General features: G+C 36.7%; 1 protein-coding gene across 4 annotated transcripts in view; it reads left to right on the forward strand.

Annotated features, from left to right (window-relative positions):
- MFSD1 (major facilitator superfamily domain containing 1) overlaps positions 1 to 14,330 on the forward strand; it is an 84,782-nt gene extending 70,452 nt beyond the window's left edge. For 3 of the 4 annotated variants that reach the window (XM_012447329.2, XM_012447328.2, XM_012447327.2), the window contains exons 7-16: positions 1,225 to 1,327; positions 3,810 to 3,908; positions 4,384 to 4,495; positions 6,044 to 6,100; positions 6,433 to 6,589; positions 7,873 to 7,970; positions 8,565 to 8,677; positions 10,422 to 10,469; positions 11,674 to 11,731; positions 13,288 to 14,330. In XM_012447329.2, coding sequence (XP_012302752.1) covers positions 1,225 to 1,327; positions 3,810 to 3,908; positions 4,384 to 4,495; positions 6,044 to 6,100; positions 6,433 to 6,589; positions 7,873 to 7,970; positions 8,565 to 8,677; positions 10,422 to 10,469; positions 11,674 to 11,731; positions 13,288 to 13,291 — 849 coding nt within the window. In that variant the 3' untranslated portion in view covers positions 13,292 to 14,330. Of the gene's footprint in view, positions 1 to 1,224; positions 1,328 to 3,809; positions 3,909 to 4,383; positions 4,496 to 6,043; positions 6,101 to 6,432; positions 6,590 to 7,872; positions 7,971 to 8,564; positions 8,678 to 10,421; positions 10,470 to 11,673; positions 11,736 to 13,287 lie in introns of those variants that run through there. The other variant, XM_021669528.2, reaches the window with a different exon arrangement.
- The last annotated feature ends 570 nt before the right edge of the window (positions 14,331 to 14,900 follow it).

The raw sequence follows: 14,900 nt of genomic DNA on the forward strand, positions 1-14,900 counted from the left end.
GTGCTATAGCTCCCTAACTGGTGCCTTTGCTTTATCTTGTGGTCTGCTTTGAATATAGAGTGAGTGCCAGAATGAGTCTGTCAAAGTGTCATGCCACTTCTCTACTCAAACCCCAGTGGCTTTCTCTCTCACACAGAATAAAAACAGAAAGTTCTCTAGCTCTGCTTCCCACCATTTCCTCACTGGGACCTCATCTCATCCTCTCCCTTCTCCATTTGCACTGTTCCAGCCTCTACTCTCCTTGCCATTCCTTGAACTCCCCAGGTGAGCTCCTCTTGGGGCCTGTGCAATGGCTGTTCCTCTGCCTGGAGTGCTCTTCCCTTAGGTATCCCCACAGTTTTCTGCAAGTTTATACTCCAAAGTCACTTTCAGATGGGAGGCCTCCACTCCCAATTTTATATTCTCTTTTCCAGCTTTTTTTTCCCCATTTTTTAAAAGTACTTGTTGATATTTAATATACTAGATATTTTACTTTTTTTGCCAAAAAAAAGTTGGATATTTTTACCAAAGAAAGTTGGATATTTTTATGCTTTATTTATTTTTTTGAGATGGAGTCTCACTCTGTTGCCCAGACTGGAGTTCAGTGGCACAGTCTTGGCTCACTGCAACCTCTGCCACTCTGGTTCAAGTGATTCTCCTGCCTTAGCCTTCCAAGTAGCTGGGATTACAGGTGCCTGCCACCATGCCCGGCTAATTTTTGTATTTTTAGTAGAATGGGGATTTCACCATCTTGGCTAGGCTGGTCTTGAACTCCTGCCCTTGTGATCCACCCGCCTTGGGCTCCCAAGGTGCATAACTTTTACTGTCTTCTTTATGGACATTCAGAGGAAGATGTTTTTCTCCCGGATTTCAGTGCCAGGAAAAGTTGTGTTTTTTCTGAGTTACTGGTATATTTTTGTCTTAGGTACTCTGGATTTTATAACTCATGTATCACTTTTGCTTTGGCTGGCAAGAAGTTCTACAGGTACTGTGTTATTTTTTATACTAGCAGTTTCTAATAAATAGGCTGTCTTTTTTTTTTTTTTTTGCTGTTGTAGCTATCTGTGGCTTTATCTTGGTTTGTCAATTTTTTCTTGTAGTGTTTTTTAAAGGAAATTACCCCCTGTTTAATTTGGATCCTATTATACCTATTTCTCTGAGCCACCACAAAGCCCTTTTTTTGAACAAAGCAGAGATATATATAATTGAAAATACTACTGTTGGTTTTCTTTCCTTCTCATTTAGGGAAGTACAGTAAACATGAACCTCATGGGATGGCTGTATTCTAAGATTGAAGCTTTGTTAGGTTCTGCTGGTCCCACAACACTTGGGGTCACACTTATGATCGGTGAGTGAGTCCCATGTCCCACATCTCATCTCTCCTGAAAGCTTGTCATAGGAAGTATCGTAGCAGGGAGGAAGGAACACTGGAGTTTGTGTCACTGTGGTTATAGTTTTGTCTCCAGGGTTCTAATGAACTCTTTGACATGACTAGAAATAGGCTATCATTTACCCTATTTGTATATTAATTTCCACTTTCTGAAAATGGATTTAAAATTTATTAAAATGGATGGCCTTATTCCTTGTTGTCTACTTATTTTTATTTTTATTTTGAAACAGAGTCTCGCTCTGTCACTTAGGCTGGAGTACAATGTGGTGATCTTGGCTCACTGCAACCTCCACCTCCTAGGGTCAAGCAATTCTCCTGCCTCAGCTTCCCAGGTGGCTGGGATTACTGGCTCCCACCACTGCGCCCAGCTAATTTTTGTATTTTTAGTAGAGATGGGATTTCAGCATGTTGGCCAGGTTGGTCTCGACCTCCTGACCTCAGGTGATCCATCCACCTTGGCATCCCAAAGTTCTGGGATTACAGGCATGAGCCACCGTGCCTGGCCTGTTGTCTACTTTAATATTGCCATTTGCATCTCATACATAAAAGATTATGTATGTAAAAACTCTTTGAGAACAACCTGAAAATTTATTTAGGTCAGGTGTTAATTAAAAGTCCATAGCATAAGGGAGAATCGTTTCCTTTTAATCAAATACTGACCTTTTCAGTCAGTGTGCCTGGAGGGCTTAGATTTTATAGAAGTCTGGTGTGATATGATACGGTTGAAAAACTGCTAAATTGTGAGTCAGGAGCCCTGGACTCTAATGCTAGCTCTTGCTAGTTCTGTCTTCTTGGACAAGAAAGTTAGTAACATCTGTGTCTGTTTTCTTTTCTGTAAAAGTACACTTGTTTCAACAAGACTGTATAGGTCATTACTGTCCCTAAGTTCTCTTGGCCAAGGCTCCATGGTGCTAGTTGCTGGCTGGGTCACTGGGAAGTGCACGATGCCCTCTGGGTTTACCCCTTTTGCCTTTTCTCTGGGCGGGCAGTTTGTCTAACAACCCATGGTGTGTATTTGGCTGTTGGCAGGGCTCTAGAGAGAACTGTGTGATGATAGGGTGAAAACTCTGTGCCCAAGATACGCTCATCTTTTATTCCATTTTTCCCCAATTTTTAAATTGCCACAAAATTATACGTATTTATGGGTACAGTTTGATGTTTCCATACACAGATACATTGTATAACAATCAAATCAGAGTATATAGCATATCCATCACCTCATGCATCTGTCACTTTTTTGTGGTAACAACACTCAAAACACTCTCTTCTAGCTATTTTATAATATACAATACCTTGCTGTTAATCATAGTCACCCTACTGTGCAACAGAACACCAGAATTTACTCCTTCTAATTATAACTTTGCACCCCTTGATTCATCTCTCCCTGTCTTCCTGTCTTCCATCTCCTCCCCAGTCTCTAGTTAAACCACAGATCTACTTCTACTCTCAGGTTTTTTTTTTTTTTTAGATTCCAAGTATAAATACTATTTGTCTTTCTGTGTTTTATTTCTTATAATTCCTTGATACATACAGCCTGGTAAAAAGAGGACAATGGAGTGGTAATCCTAAACAGGCAAGCATATTTAAAGATTCTTCCAAACTCTCCCTCTCAAATCTTTTGTCTTACTTAAAACCTCCTTTTTACTCTTAAATGCTTCTTAGTATTCCATGTAATTTCCTCCACAATGGGGAATTTTAGAGTAAGACTTTTAGAGCCAGAAAAGACCTGTGCCATCATCAAGTCAAATCCTCTTATTTAAAACTGGGGAAATTGCATCTGAGAGAGCTTATGTTCCATGTCCAGGGTGATTCAGCTTGTTAGAAGCTTCTTTTGGAAGTTCTTCCTGAGAAGTGTACCGTTATTCACTCTTTATCCTGATTTTCTATAGTGATATGAGATTGGCATTAGAGAGATATGCTGTTCTCACAGGAAAGAGCTTGAGAGTACTGTGCTTTGGGAGGGTGGGGCCCTTGGGCTGCCAGAGGAGAGGAGCAAAGGCTGGAGACTCCAGGAAAGCATCCTAAGGAAGAGAGGTAGTTAAAGAGCCTAACTTGGCTTTCATCGTTTTTTCCCTGGCATCCATTGACAATTGGTGCTTAGACTGAATTAAGAAATGAGGACTAATTCAGTAGCTGGTCATCAGCTTTCTTCAGTCTGTATGCTGCATTACAGGACTAGACTAGTTTTTTCTAGTCTTTTCCTTCTAATCTTTAACTTTGAACTGGGAAATAATACAGTAAAAGCTACTCCTGTTTGCTGGGTATTTAAATGTACTCTTCCTCTTCTGTCCTGCTTTAGTAATTGTAGATTTTTCTCATGTCTTTAGGTGACATCCCTTTCAATTGCTGCTTTCTGCTGTTTATGTAATGTACTTCTCTTTAGGAACCTTCAGTTTGGTTCTCTTGTTGGAATCTGTTTTTCTTTTTTTTTTTTATTTAGGGGGTATAACATGTGTTCTTTCACTAATCTGTGCTTTGGCTCTTGCCTACTTGGATCAGAGAGCAGAGAGAATCCTTCATAAAGAACAAGGAAAAACAGGTAAGTCTAAATGAAAAAAATGGGACTTCAGGAAACTATGGCCTTTGTGAGATTTGACAATGAGGTAAGTTCCTAATGAAGTGTTATAAAACCAGGTGGAGTTTAATACATGATTTTTTATTTTTTATTTCCAAATTGATTTTTACTTTTCTAAATTTTTAGATATATTTCTTTTCCCCTTAAACCTTTTGGCAGAATTTACATTCTTGATTGTTCTTTGTGTATTTGCAAAATGGTTATTGTTCTTGGAAGGGAGCAGGGAAGGTAGATGGCAGTTCTGGTTTTGCTTTTTTTTATGTTATGTCTGTGTGAGTTATCCCAGAAATAATGTTTGAGTGATTTACTAGAAAAGCATTTTTTAAAAACTGAATTGCAAAGATTAATCACGTGATTTTAAAATATGATCTTGATTATAGATGAAAGCTCCTTAGGTATGTGAAATTATGCTGATAGTGTCATCCCTTTCTTCTCTAAGGTGAAGTTATTAAATTAACTGATGTAAAGGACTTCTCCTTACCCCTGTGGCTCATATTTATCATCTGTGTCTGCTATTATGTTGCTGTGTTCCCTTTTATTGGACTTGGGAAGTGAGTATTCTCTACGTTTCCATTGTTTCTTGTCTAAATTATCATGAGAGTTCAATCACATAAATGTAGTTTTTAAAACAGTAAATCTTGCTTCTCTGGTTATAGTTTATATTTTCACAGGAATTACTATAGATCCTAGAATATACATTTTATTTTAGCTTAAGGTTTAGTATTGGTTTTATACTTTTATTATTCTTTTGAAGAAATACCTGTATTAGTCTGTTCTCATACTACTAATAAAGAACTGCCCAAGACTGGGCAATTTATAAAGGAAAGAGGTTTAATAGACTCACAGTTCCATAGGTCTGGGAAGACCTCAGGAAACGTATAATCATGGTGGAAAGGGAAGCAAACACGCCCTTCTTCACATGATGGCAGGAGAGAGAAATGAGTGCCAGCAGGGGAAATGCCAGATGCTTATAAAATCATCAAATCTCGTGAGAACTCACTATTATGAGAAAAGCTTGGGGGAAACCACCCCCATGATTCAGTTACCTTCCACAGCGTCCCTTCCATGACTTGTGGGGATTATAGGGATTACAATTCAAGATGAGATTTGGATGGGGACACAGCCAGACCATTTCAATACCTAATAATGTTTGATTCATAATATTGATTTGTTTTAATAGTTGATTTTAGACTAGTATTCTTTTTTATTCCCTCATTATTCCTTGATTAGAAAGGCTCTTACTGAGAATGGAGACTGTTTATTGGTGCACTGTGACTGGGCACATCTCCATTTGTTAGAACTGTAATTCTGCCAGACTTAAATTCTGGGTTCAACATGGATACAGGGAGGGGAACAACACACACTGGGGCCTGTAAGGGGTTGGGGGGGCTAGGGGAGGGATAGCAGGGGGTTGGGGGCTAGGGGAGGGACAGCATTAGGAGAAATACCTAATGTAGATGACGGGGTGATGGATGCAGCAAACCACCATGGCATGTGTATAGCTATGTAACCTGCACGTTCTGCATGCACGTGTACCCCATAAGTTAAAGTATATATATATATATATATATATATATATATAAAATTTGGGGTTCAAGGCAAATTCTTCTTTGCTTTATCCTCTACTTCTCTCTCCTTTTTCATTGGCAGCTGCTTAAGCTGAGCAGTGTGTGTTTGTGTAGGTGTATGGTTTATACCCTTTATGTTCAGACTGTCCTTTTAAATAATTTGAGACAAGATCCCTATTTATTATTTAGCAAAGTACCCAGCCAGTACTGCTTTTAAGGAAAAGAAGCAGCCTTAAGTCCCTGTGGTAGTGTATTTGATTTTCTGAAAATTTGTGTATATTGCTTGCTGCCTACCAGAAAAGGAAAAAAATAGGCATCATATTTTATTTAGTTTTATTTTATTTAGTAAACATTAATATAAATACTGAAGCTCTAGCAGATTGCTTTAAGGTGAATATCAAATAAGGTGAGAAATAGTATCAAGAAAGAAGTTAATTAAACTTAATTAATTAACTTAATTAAATTTTTATTCAACTTTATTTTTTGAAAACAGAGTAGTTCTAATATGCTAATTTATCTTTTTAATTTTAGAGTTTTCTTTACAGAGAAATTTGGATTTTCTTCCCAGGCAGCAAGTGCAATTAACAGGTATTTTTATTAATTTTTAAGTGCCTATTGCATACAAAGTGTGGGTCTGTATAACTAAATGTTACAAGAAACAAAAAAGATGTATGTGACTTAACTATTTTTAGTGTGAAACTGAGAGTACCTTGGGACTTGAATTCCAAGTGGCCATGTTTAAGTTAGTGGAAAACCAAAGAAGTCTTGAACTGCTTTTTATGTTTCTATTTTCTGATGACCATTTTATAAGAATGTTAAATGAGTTAGGATTTGCTTTGCCTGATATTTTCAGGACTTTCTTGATAGTCATGTTTGGCTGTGTTGCATTTCATGAAATGTCTTATGTTTTCTCTGGGCAGTGTTGTGTATGTCATATCAGCTCCCATGTCCCCGGTATTTGGGCTCCTGGTGGATAAAACAGGGAGGAACATCATCTGGGTTTTGTGTGCGGTAGCAGCCACTCTGGTGTCCCACATGATGCTGGCCTTTACGATGTGGAACCCTTGGATTGCTATGGTAACGTCTGTGTTAGCACGTGGTGGGCTCAGGGCTTCAGCAAGGAGTCTGTCATGTTCATCTAAGTAAGCATGCTCAGCAAATTCAGATGACAAGGCCTTTGATAGTGGGGAAACAATGACTTGATTCCAATTTCTACAAAATAATTATTTTTTAAAGTATAATTATGAATTATTAACATATGAGGGGTCTTTTAATTTCATTTGGTGTATTTAACCAGTCAATTTCAGTGCTGAAAGAGAATTTGAAATAAAGTGACTTTATAAAAGCCAGAATGCTTATTAGCCCCATTTGTTTTTCTAAAATAAATGACTTAAAAGAAGACATTCCATCAGAGATGGCAAAAAACAAAACAAAACAAACAGAACAAAACTATTGGACCAGTAACCATTCTTTTTCTTTGACTTGCTTAGTAGGTTAAAAAGTGATAATAAATTCAACTTTTTATTACTGTTCTTCAAAACGTCATTTTTAAGACTTGAGGCCCTAGAGCTGCATTTCCTACTTGTTAATAAAGGAATATCTGGAACACAAATATTTGTGCAGTGAGTGGGAATTTCTGTAGAAGTGTTTCTGCAGATACAGTACAGACTCCTAGAAGCAGAGATGCTATAGCAGGGGTTTTGCATATTTAACCTCTTGGTAGAGATTGTAAAACCTCTCCAGTAACTTTCCACCCATGTATAACTCTAGAAATGTGCAAATGTGACTTTTTTTAGCATCCTTGCTAGTCATGGGCATTGGCATTGTGTTAATCTTTGCCAGTCTGATAGGTATTAAGTGGTACTCATTTAAGTCACAACATTTCCTTTTTAATAGAAGGAAAAATCAGCATTAGGTGAGGTTTACCAAGCATTGGTGGTGGTCATTGGGTGTTGGTGACTCAGAGGTGGATGTTGGACTGCTGGCATGATGTCACCTTGATTGCCTGATCTGTAGTTCCCAATAAATACTGGAAAATTAGCTTGCCTGAAACATGGGTAAGAACTTTTAAAAAATTACCTTTGTTTTCTTACTTGATCCTTGACTGCATCTTTGGCCTTAGGCAGTTATGTATGCCTATAATAGGATGACAAGTGAAAACGGTTAAGACACTAGAGGGATACTCTTAGGGCATAGACTCTTTTTGTATATTTTGAATATGAATTTTAGCCTAATCACAACAAAATTTGCTTGAATATTCATATATTAACTACTCTGTCACGTTTGCTAATCTGCATTAAAGGAAAATCACCTTTTGGTTAATGTAAGACCTTGAGCTTTTTCTGTGTTGCTTTCTATAGTGTCTTCTGGGAATCTCCTATTCATTGCTTGCCTGTGCATTGTGGCCAATGGTGGCATTTGTAGTTCCTGAACATCAGCTGGGAACTGCATATGGCTTGTAAGTATTTACACTGTGGATCATGTATGTCTCTTTTTGCTGTGTCAATTTGATTATCATATAAAACTCCAGATGTGAATCTGGTTGTCATCAGCTTCTGGGACAGCTCTGAACCTGGAGATAACTGGAAAAGTCAGTAAATCTGTTTAAGATACTGTTGTGGCCACTAAGGAGCCTCCAGGAAGAGGGCTGGAGTAAACTAACCCAGAAGAGGTCCTTGCTGACATTACGATCTCCCTGCCTGATTATGTGAAGCTTAATGAGAAGCTGAGTCCAGTCCCTGGCACAGAAAGGCAAAAGGGGGAAACCACACCTGTGGTTGGTGTTCATATGTCCCTTCTTTCATTCAGCACAAAGGTATTGAGTCCACGTTGCACTTAATGAGGCAAGCTCCCTTACCTTTGAGCAGTCTAGCAGTGGAAATAGTTATACGGTAAAAACCAATCCAAAATCTAATCAAGTCATCTCTGGTTGAAAACATCTCTGAACACAAATACGATGTGATTCACAGATACTAATATTAATAGCGAAGTGTTAGCCTATGTGTGAAGACCTTTGAAAATGAAACATGTCTTTATATTTCTGCCATTGTAGCATGCAGTCCATTCAGAATCTTGGGTTGGCCGTCATTTCCATCATTGCTGGTATGATACTGGATTCTCGGGGGTATTTGTTTTTAGAAGTTTTCTTCATTGCCTGTGTTTCTTGTGAGTATTTCGTGTGACAATATTTAGTTTCTTTTACTACATAACAGATTGTTCTTATTTTTACTTAGGCATATCTCCCAGATTTGTCTAATTATTGCCTGTGTATTAGAATTTCACAGCTGGTGACTTTCTAGCCCTCTGAAGATGCACAGGTATTTTTCAGGAGATTCCTATCTTTAAAGGCAGTGATGGAGTTGGTTTCATATTCTGTTTTAACTACTTACAGTTTTTAAAAAACATTTTCCCACTTAAAGTGGAACAATTTGAAGAGTCCTGAGTATGTCCCTAGTGTGACTCTCTGGAAATTGGTGTAATTTAGGTGTAAGTGCTCGTGGTTATTCATTAGGCCGTTTTAAGTAAGGCTTTTATTTTTAATCTGTAATTTCATTGGTTTGAAATAGGAAGCATTAGGAAACTTGAAAAAAATATAAAAATAAATTAGCATTTTTCCATAATCTTTTCCATACACATAGATTTGTTTATCTGAAAAGAAAATTTTCCGTAACACATTAAGATGTCTTTTATACTTCAGTATTGTGCTTAAAATAACAAACCACATTGACAATTTTATCAAACTTTGTTTTCATTTACGGGGAATAAAGACTATCCATACCTGAAGTGTGGTATTTGCAGATAATCACTTATGAGTTGCCTTGAATGCATTTTATTATTTCATAAATAAATGCGCATGTCAAGTTTTAAAGACAAATGTTTAAAAAAGTGGGTCATGTAAGAATTTCAAGTATTAGGTCATAAAATGTTTTTTGTCTATTTTTGATGCTGCAGCATGTGGTTAAATGTCAGTCCACAATTCAACACACACATTTGGATCTCAAACCAAACACTGTGCCATTTGAAAATGTTTTTCTATTATTTTATTTTATTATTGCTACTTTCTTAGAGATAGGATTTGTCTCTGTCACCCAGGCTGGAAAGCAATGGAGCAGTCACAGCTCACTTAACTCTGAACTCCGGGGTTCAAGTGATCCTCCCACTCAGCCTCCATAGTAGCTAAGACTACAGGTGTGCACCACCGTGCTTGGCTAATTTTTAAGTTTTTTGTAAAGATGTTGTCTTGCTGTGTTGCCCAGGCTGGACTTGAACTCCTGGCCTCGAGCGCTCCTATTGCCTTTGGGATTACAGGCATGAGACAAAATAATAAAATAATAGGGCTGCCCTATTATTTTAAAGTAAATTAAACAGTGTTCTTCACTTATTAAGGGAAAAAGCTAAGGGAAAACTGAATTTTGAGGTCTTGACTCGCTATGGGCTTCTGGGAGTCTAATGATCACATTTTAATGTTTGTTTACTTAAAATTTATAAAATGGACATAGTATTTTTAGACTGAAAACCCCCAAAAGATTACTGTTTAGCTTTCTCTAAAATGATAAACAGTCAGGGGCTGACAGGAGTTTTTGGTAAGTCCTGGAAAGGACCAGCACTGAGAAAGGGAGAGGGAAGCGGGACAGGGCTGGCCTGTGGCTGGGGTGGCTCCCTTTTTTATAGGGGCCTCAACTTCTTTGTTTCTGGCCCTGCCACCCCTGGGCTGAGTAGCCGTTAGAGAAAATGCTGTGTAACTTATTTTTAGTGCTTTTGGAAAATAAAATAATGTGAAAATAATATTTTTATTTTAAATGCCAATTAATAAAGATTTGTGTATAAGCTTTACTTCATAATTGTGAATACATAGGAATCGTTGAGAAGAAATACTTTTTTTAAGGACCCTATGTTTTTTCACTCCTAGTGTCACTTTTATCTGTGGTCTTACTCTATTTGGTGAATCGTGCCCAGGGTAAGTAGAAGATCTGATATTTGCTTCTCAAACCGCAATGGTCATCTTGTGGGGTCTCTGGGTTGTCTGCCTCTTTGGGAGCCAGTGCTTTAGTTCATGCAGTAATGACTTTCCGTTCATAATGATGGAAACACATGTGATTATATAATACGTAATTATGTTTTCTGGGCCTTCACATTTATTAAAATTGCTGTCATTTTAAAAATCTTCATGCCAGATCAGTTTCTTATAAAATCTTAGATGTTATTTTTACACTAGCATAAAGAAATATGGCATTTAAAAAGTAACCTAAAGCCCCTCCGTGTTATTGTCCTACATTAAAACAAATAAGAACTAAGCAAATTTATAGCTACAATTTACATTTTAAGGTTGAAGATGTTTGATTTATAATTAGAAATTAGAGTTTTTTTTTTCTAATTCATACTTTATGTATTAGTGCATTTTTTTGTTGTTCTTTGTAAGATTTTATGTTGCCCTTAGTAATTTTTCTAACTACTTGCTCCTAAAGGGTATTATATATATTTAGTAGAATATAATATACAGCTGCTTAATTTTAGGTCATTTCCTTTTTTTTTTTTTTTAAATAGTTTTCTTTCTTTCTTTTTTTTTTTTTTTTTTGACAGTGTCTCACTCTGTCACCCAGCCTGGAGTGCCGTGGTGTGATTACAGCTCACTGCAGCCTCAACCTCCCAGGCTCAAGTGATCCTCCCACTTTTTAGCCTCCCAAATAGCTGGGATTATAGGCATGTGCTGCCACAGCCAGCTAATTTTTAAATTTTTTGTAGCTATGAGGTCCCACTGTGTTGCCCAGGCTGGTTTCAAACTCCTGAGCTCAAGCAATCCTTCCACCTTAGCCTGAGATTTACAGGCGTGAGCCACCACACCCGTTCATTTCCTTTAATTTCTCTTAATTTTCATTATTGAATATTAATACAATGTCCTAATTTACAACACCTGAAGCAATTCATAAGTCCAAACTTAAAAAAATGTTTAAATCAAGGGGTGATTATATCACATAAGATTCCATTTTTTTCCTTTGGGAAGGTTCCAGTAGATAAACTATTTCTGTTTATCGTCCATAGCTTTTTCTGTTACTTAAAATACAGTATATTTGTGCAAATGGTTGCATGTACGTGTGTATGGTTGAAATTTGCTTATTGATAATACTTATATGGGAAAGATTCTGTGTTTATTTGTGTCTTAGGTGGGAACCTAAATTATTCTGCAAGACAAAGGGAAGAAATAAAATTTTCTCATACTGAGTAAGTATAAAAAGGGTGAAAAGTTGTCTTTATTTTGGAAATCTTAAATATGAGCATTTTATTTCAAGGTTTGGGCTTTGAACTTTTTGTTTGAGTCTCACACCTGTCATCCAGGCTGGAGTGTAGTGGCACAATTATAGCTCATTGAAGCCTCAACTTCCTTGACTCAGGTGATCCTGCCATCTCAGCCTCCCAGGTAGCTGGGATTGCAGGTGTGTGTCACCACATCTGGCTAATTTTTTGTATTTTTAGTAAAGATGGAGTTTTGCCATATTGTCCAGACTGGTCTAGAACTCCTGGCTTAAGTGATCTGCCTGCATTGGCCTCCCAAAGTGCTGGGATTATGGATATGAGCCACCGTGCCTAGCCTGGGCTTTGAACTTCTAACAGATTAGTCTTTCTTGAGTTTTGAGAGCTATTATGTCTGAAACTGTTATGACAAAATTCTTGTTTGATTCAGAAAATTTAAAGATGGATATTAAGGCTTAAAATGAAGGAAAAAAATTGGGTTTAAGTTGCCCTCTCAGAGAGAGAGAGAGAGTGAGAGACAGAGAGACAGAGAAATAGAGAGAGAGAGAGAGATCTATGGTACTTGTAGTTTATTGGAGTAAAGGCCTTTGTCCTAAGTGCCTAGGCTGGGCTTACCCTTCCGTTTTTTCAGATATTTTCTTCTTTTAAACTAGTGAATAATTTTTCATCTTCTGGTACCAATATGTGGTTCTGTGTTCTCTGACTCATTTGGAAGAGATTTAAGCATGGTGTTTAACTTAATTTTTTTCTAAAAGTATATACTGAACCATAATAGTGATTCTGTTTCCTGTTATTTCTAATATTTTTAGACATTGAAGTTTTTATGATTTTAAACATTTATTTGTAAATATATATACCATGTGGTTTTAAGTTTTATGACCTTTGACTAGGTTAAAATCTGGTAGAACAGTCTGTATTTTTGGGATGGGATGGCTTTGGTCATGTTAAAATCACTTTTAACAAATTCATCTTAAAATAATCATAAATATGAGTTTTTAATATCTTTATGATAGTCTCATATGTTAAGTTTGGAAACAATATAAATGTCTTAAGAGTCGGGGAAATGGTTAAATATATTATGACACATCCATGTAATATGTTGTTAAAATCATGTTTTAGATTTTTAATGTCATAGATGCTTAACATGCTGTATGTTAAGTAAACAAAAGATAAAAATGCAGATATAATATCCTAATTTTATTCAAGAAAAAGTATGCTGTCAATTGCTTGTCTTAAACCCAATTACTTATGTATAATAGAAAAAAATACCACTAGAAATAACCTCAAAATAATAATTAAAACCTCAGACTATTAATTAAAACCTCAGAATAGTTTTCAAATTTTCTACATTGATCTTTTGTGACTTTTAGAATCAAGAAGAGTTAAAAAGTTATTCAGAAAAATTGTGTAGCTTACTATTTGCTATTACATGTCTTGTAATGCTTATGGTTTTCATTTTGTAAGTCAGATGAGCTTCATGTTTTTTTCTTCCTCTTTTTGATAATTTATTGCATTATGTTTTGCAGATGAGAAGTTTAAATGAATGTGTCATGAGAACGGACTTAACACATCATTGGTTTGAAAACCTCCATTTAAAAAATTTAGAGTTTAGTCACTAGAAAAAGTAATGGACTGAAAAGTTATATTTACATCCACATATACCTATTTCAAAGTGTATTTGTGAGGATTATTGTAGCCTGTGTCTTTTGTATTGTGTGTTGCTGGAGAATTCTACGTTTAGTAGGCTAATCAATAATGAAAGCGTTAGAAAATTGCTCTGGAACATCCAGGTGAACTTCAGGAAGGACAGTGAAAAATAGAAAACATTGGAGCTTCTTTTGAGATAATCTTCATTAAGTATATACCTTAGGGATATCACCTTTTCTTTTTTTTTTTTTTGATACGGAGTCTCGCTCTGTGGCCCAGGCTGGAGTGCAGTGGCACAGTCTTGGCTCACTGCAACCTCTGCTGCCTGGGTTCAAGCGATTCTCCTGCCTCAGCCTCCCGAGTAGCTGGGACTACAGGCACGTGCCACCACGCCCTGCTAATTTTTTGGTATTTTTAGTAGAGATGGATTTCACTATGTTGGCCAGGCTGGTCTTGAACTACTGACTTCGTGATCTACCTGCCTCGGCCTCCCAAAGTGCTGGGATTATAGGCATGAGCCACAGTGTCCAGCTGGGATACCGCCTTTTGTCTTATAGCTGGAAAAAAACTTTGAGGGGAATAGAAGGGCTACTTTATACAAAATAAACAATGGCATTTTCATAGGCCTTCCTTTTAGTGGTAGGGCATAATGCTAGGGAATATGTGAAGATGTTTTTATGAAGTCTTTCTGATCACGACCAGTAGCTTGTGCTGTACTCTGTAGCTATGTGGATTGCTGAGCAATGACCCTTTCGAATTTCTTATTTCTGTGTTACTGAGGACCCTAATCACTTAGGGACATAATTTTATAGTACAAACTTTCTGTACAATTTTTCTTATAGTCTAATTAGTAACTAAAAAGTGTTCTTCAAATTATAATTGCCTATTTACATCGATAAATAAAAACACTGCACAAAGAGTACTTGATGTCTTCTTTTGATTTTAAAAAATACATGAACCTCGATTTTAACTTTTATTCATGCAGAAGATTATCTAGAAGAAAACCCAAGTTAGAATAAAGAAACCTTGCCCAATTACAGTCATTGAAAGATTGTGGGGTAGCTTTTTCTCCAGAGTAGAACTTTAAGTAACATTTGTGGTTTTTTATATTAAGTAAAATGTGAATATGAAGCTTCTCTGATAAACTTGAAATACTTTTTAATGTTTTTCAGCCTTAACATATTATTTGTTAAAGTCAAGGAATGCAGATATTTTAGACAAAATACGAAACCAATGTGTTTAGCTGATTGCATTGTTTACAGTACCTGGCATGACATTGTAAGCTTACATGTTCGGAAACAGATTGAGAGTACGTTCCTTATGCAAGGTAGCTGGTAGCTTTATTTACATCTGTTTACATCTGTTTTTCTGACTTACAGTTTATTGTGTTGATACGGTTTGTCTCTGTGTCCCCACCCATATCATCTCGAATTGTAATCCGTACGTGTTTGAGGGAGGGACCTCATGGGAGGTGATTGGATCATGGGGGCAG

Source organism: Aotus nancymaae, unplaced genomic scaffold, assembly GCF_030222135.1.
Source record: "Aotus nancymaae isolate 86718 unplaced genomic scaffold, 86718_ANA_hifiasm-v0.15.2.pri h1tg000019l, whole genome shotgun sequence".
Taxonomy (NCBI): domain Eukaryota; kingdom Metazoa; phylum Chordata; class Mammalia; order Primates; family Aotidae; genus Aotus; species Aotus nancymaae.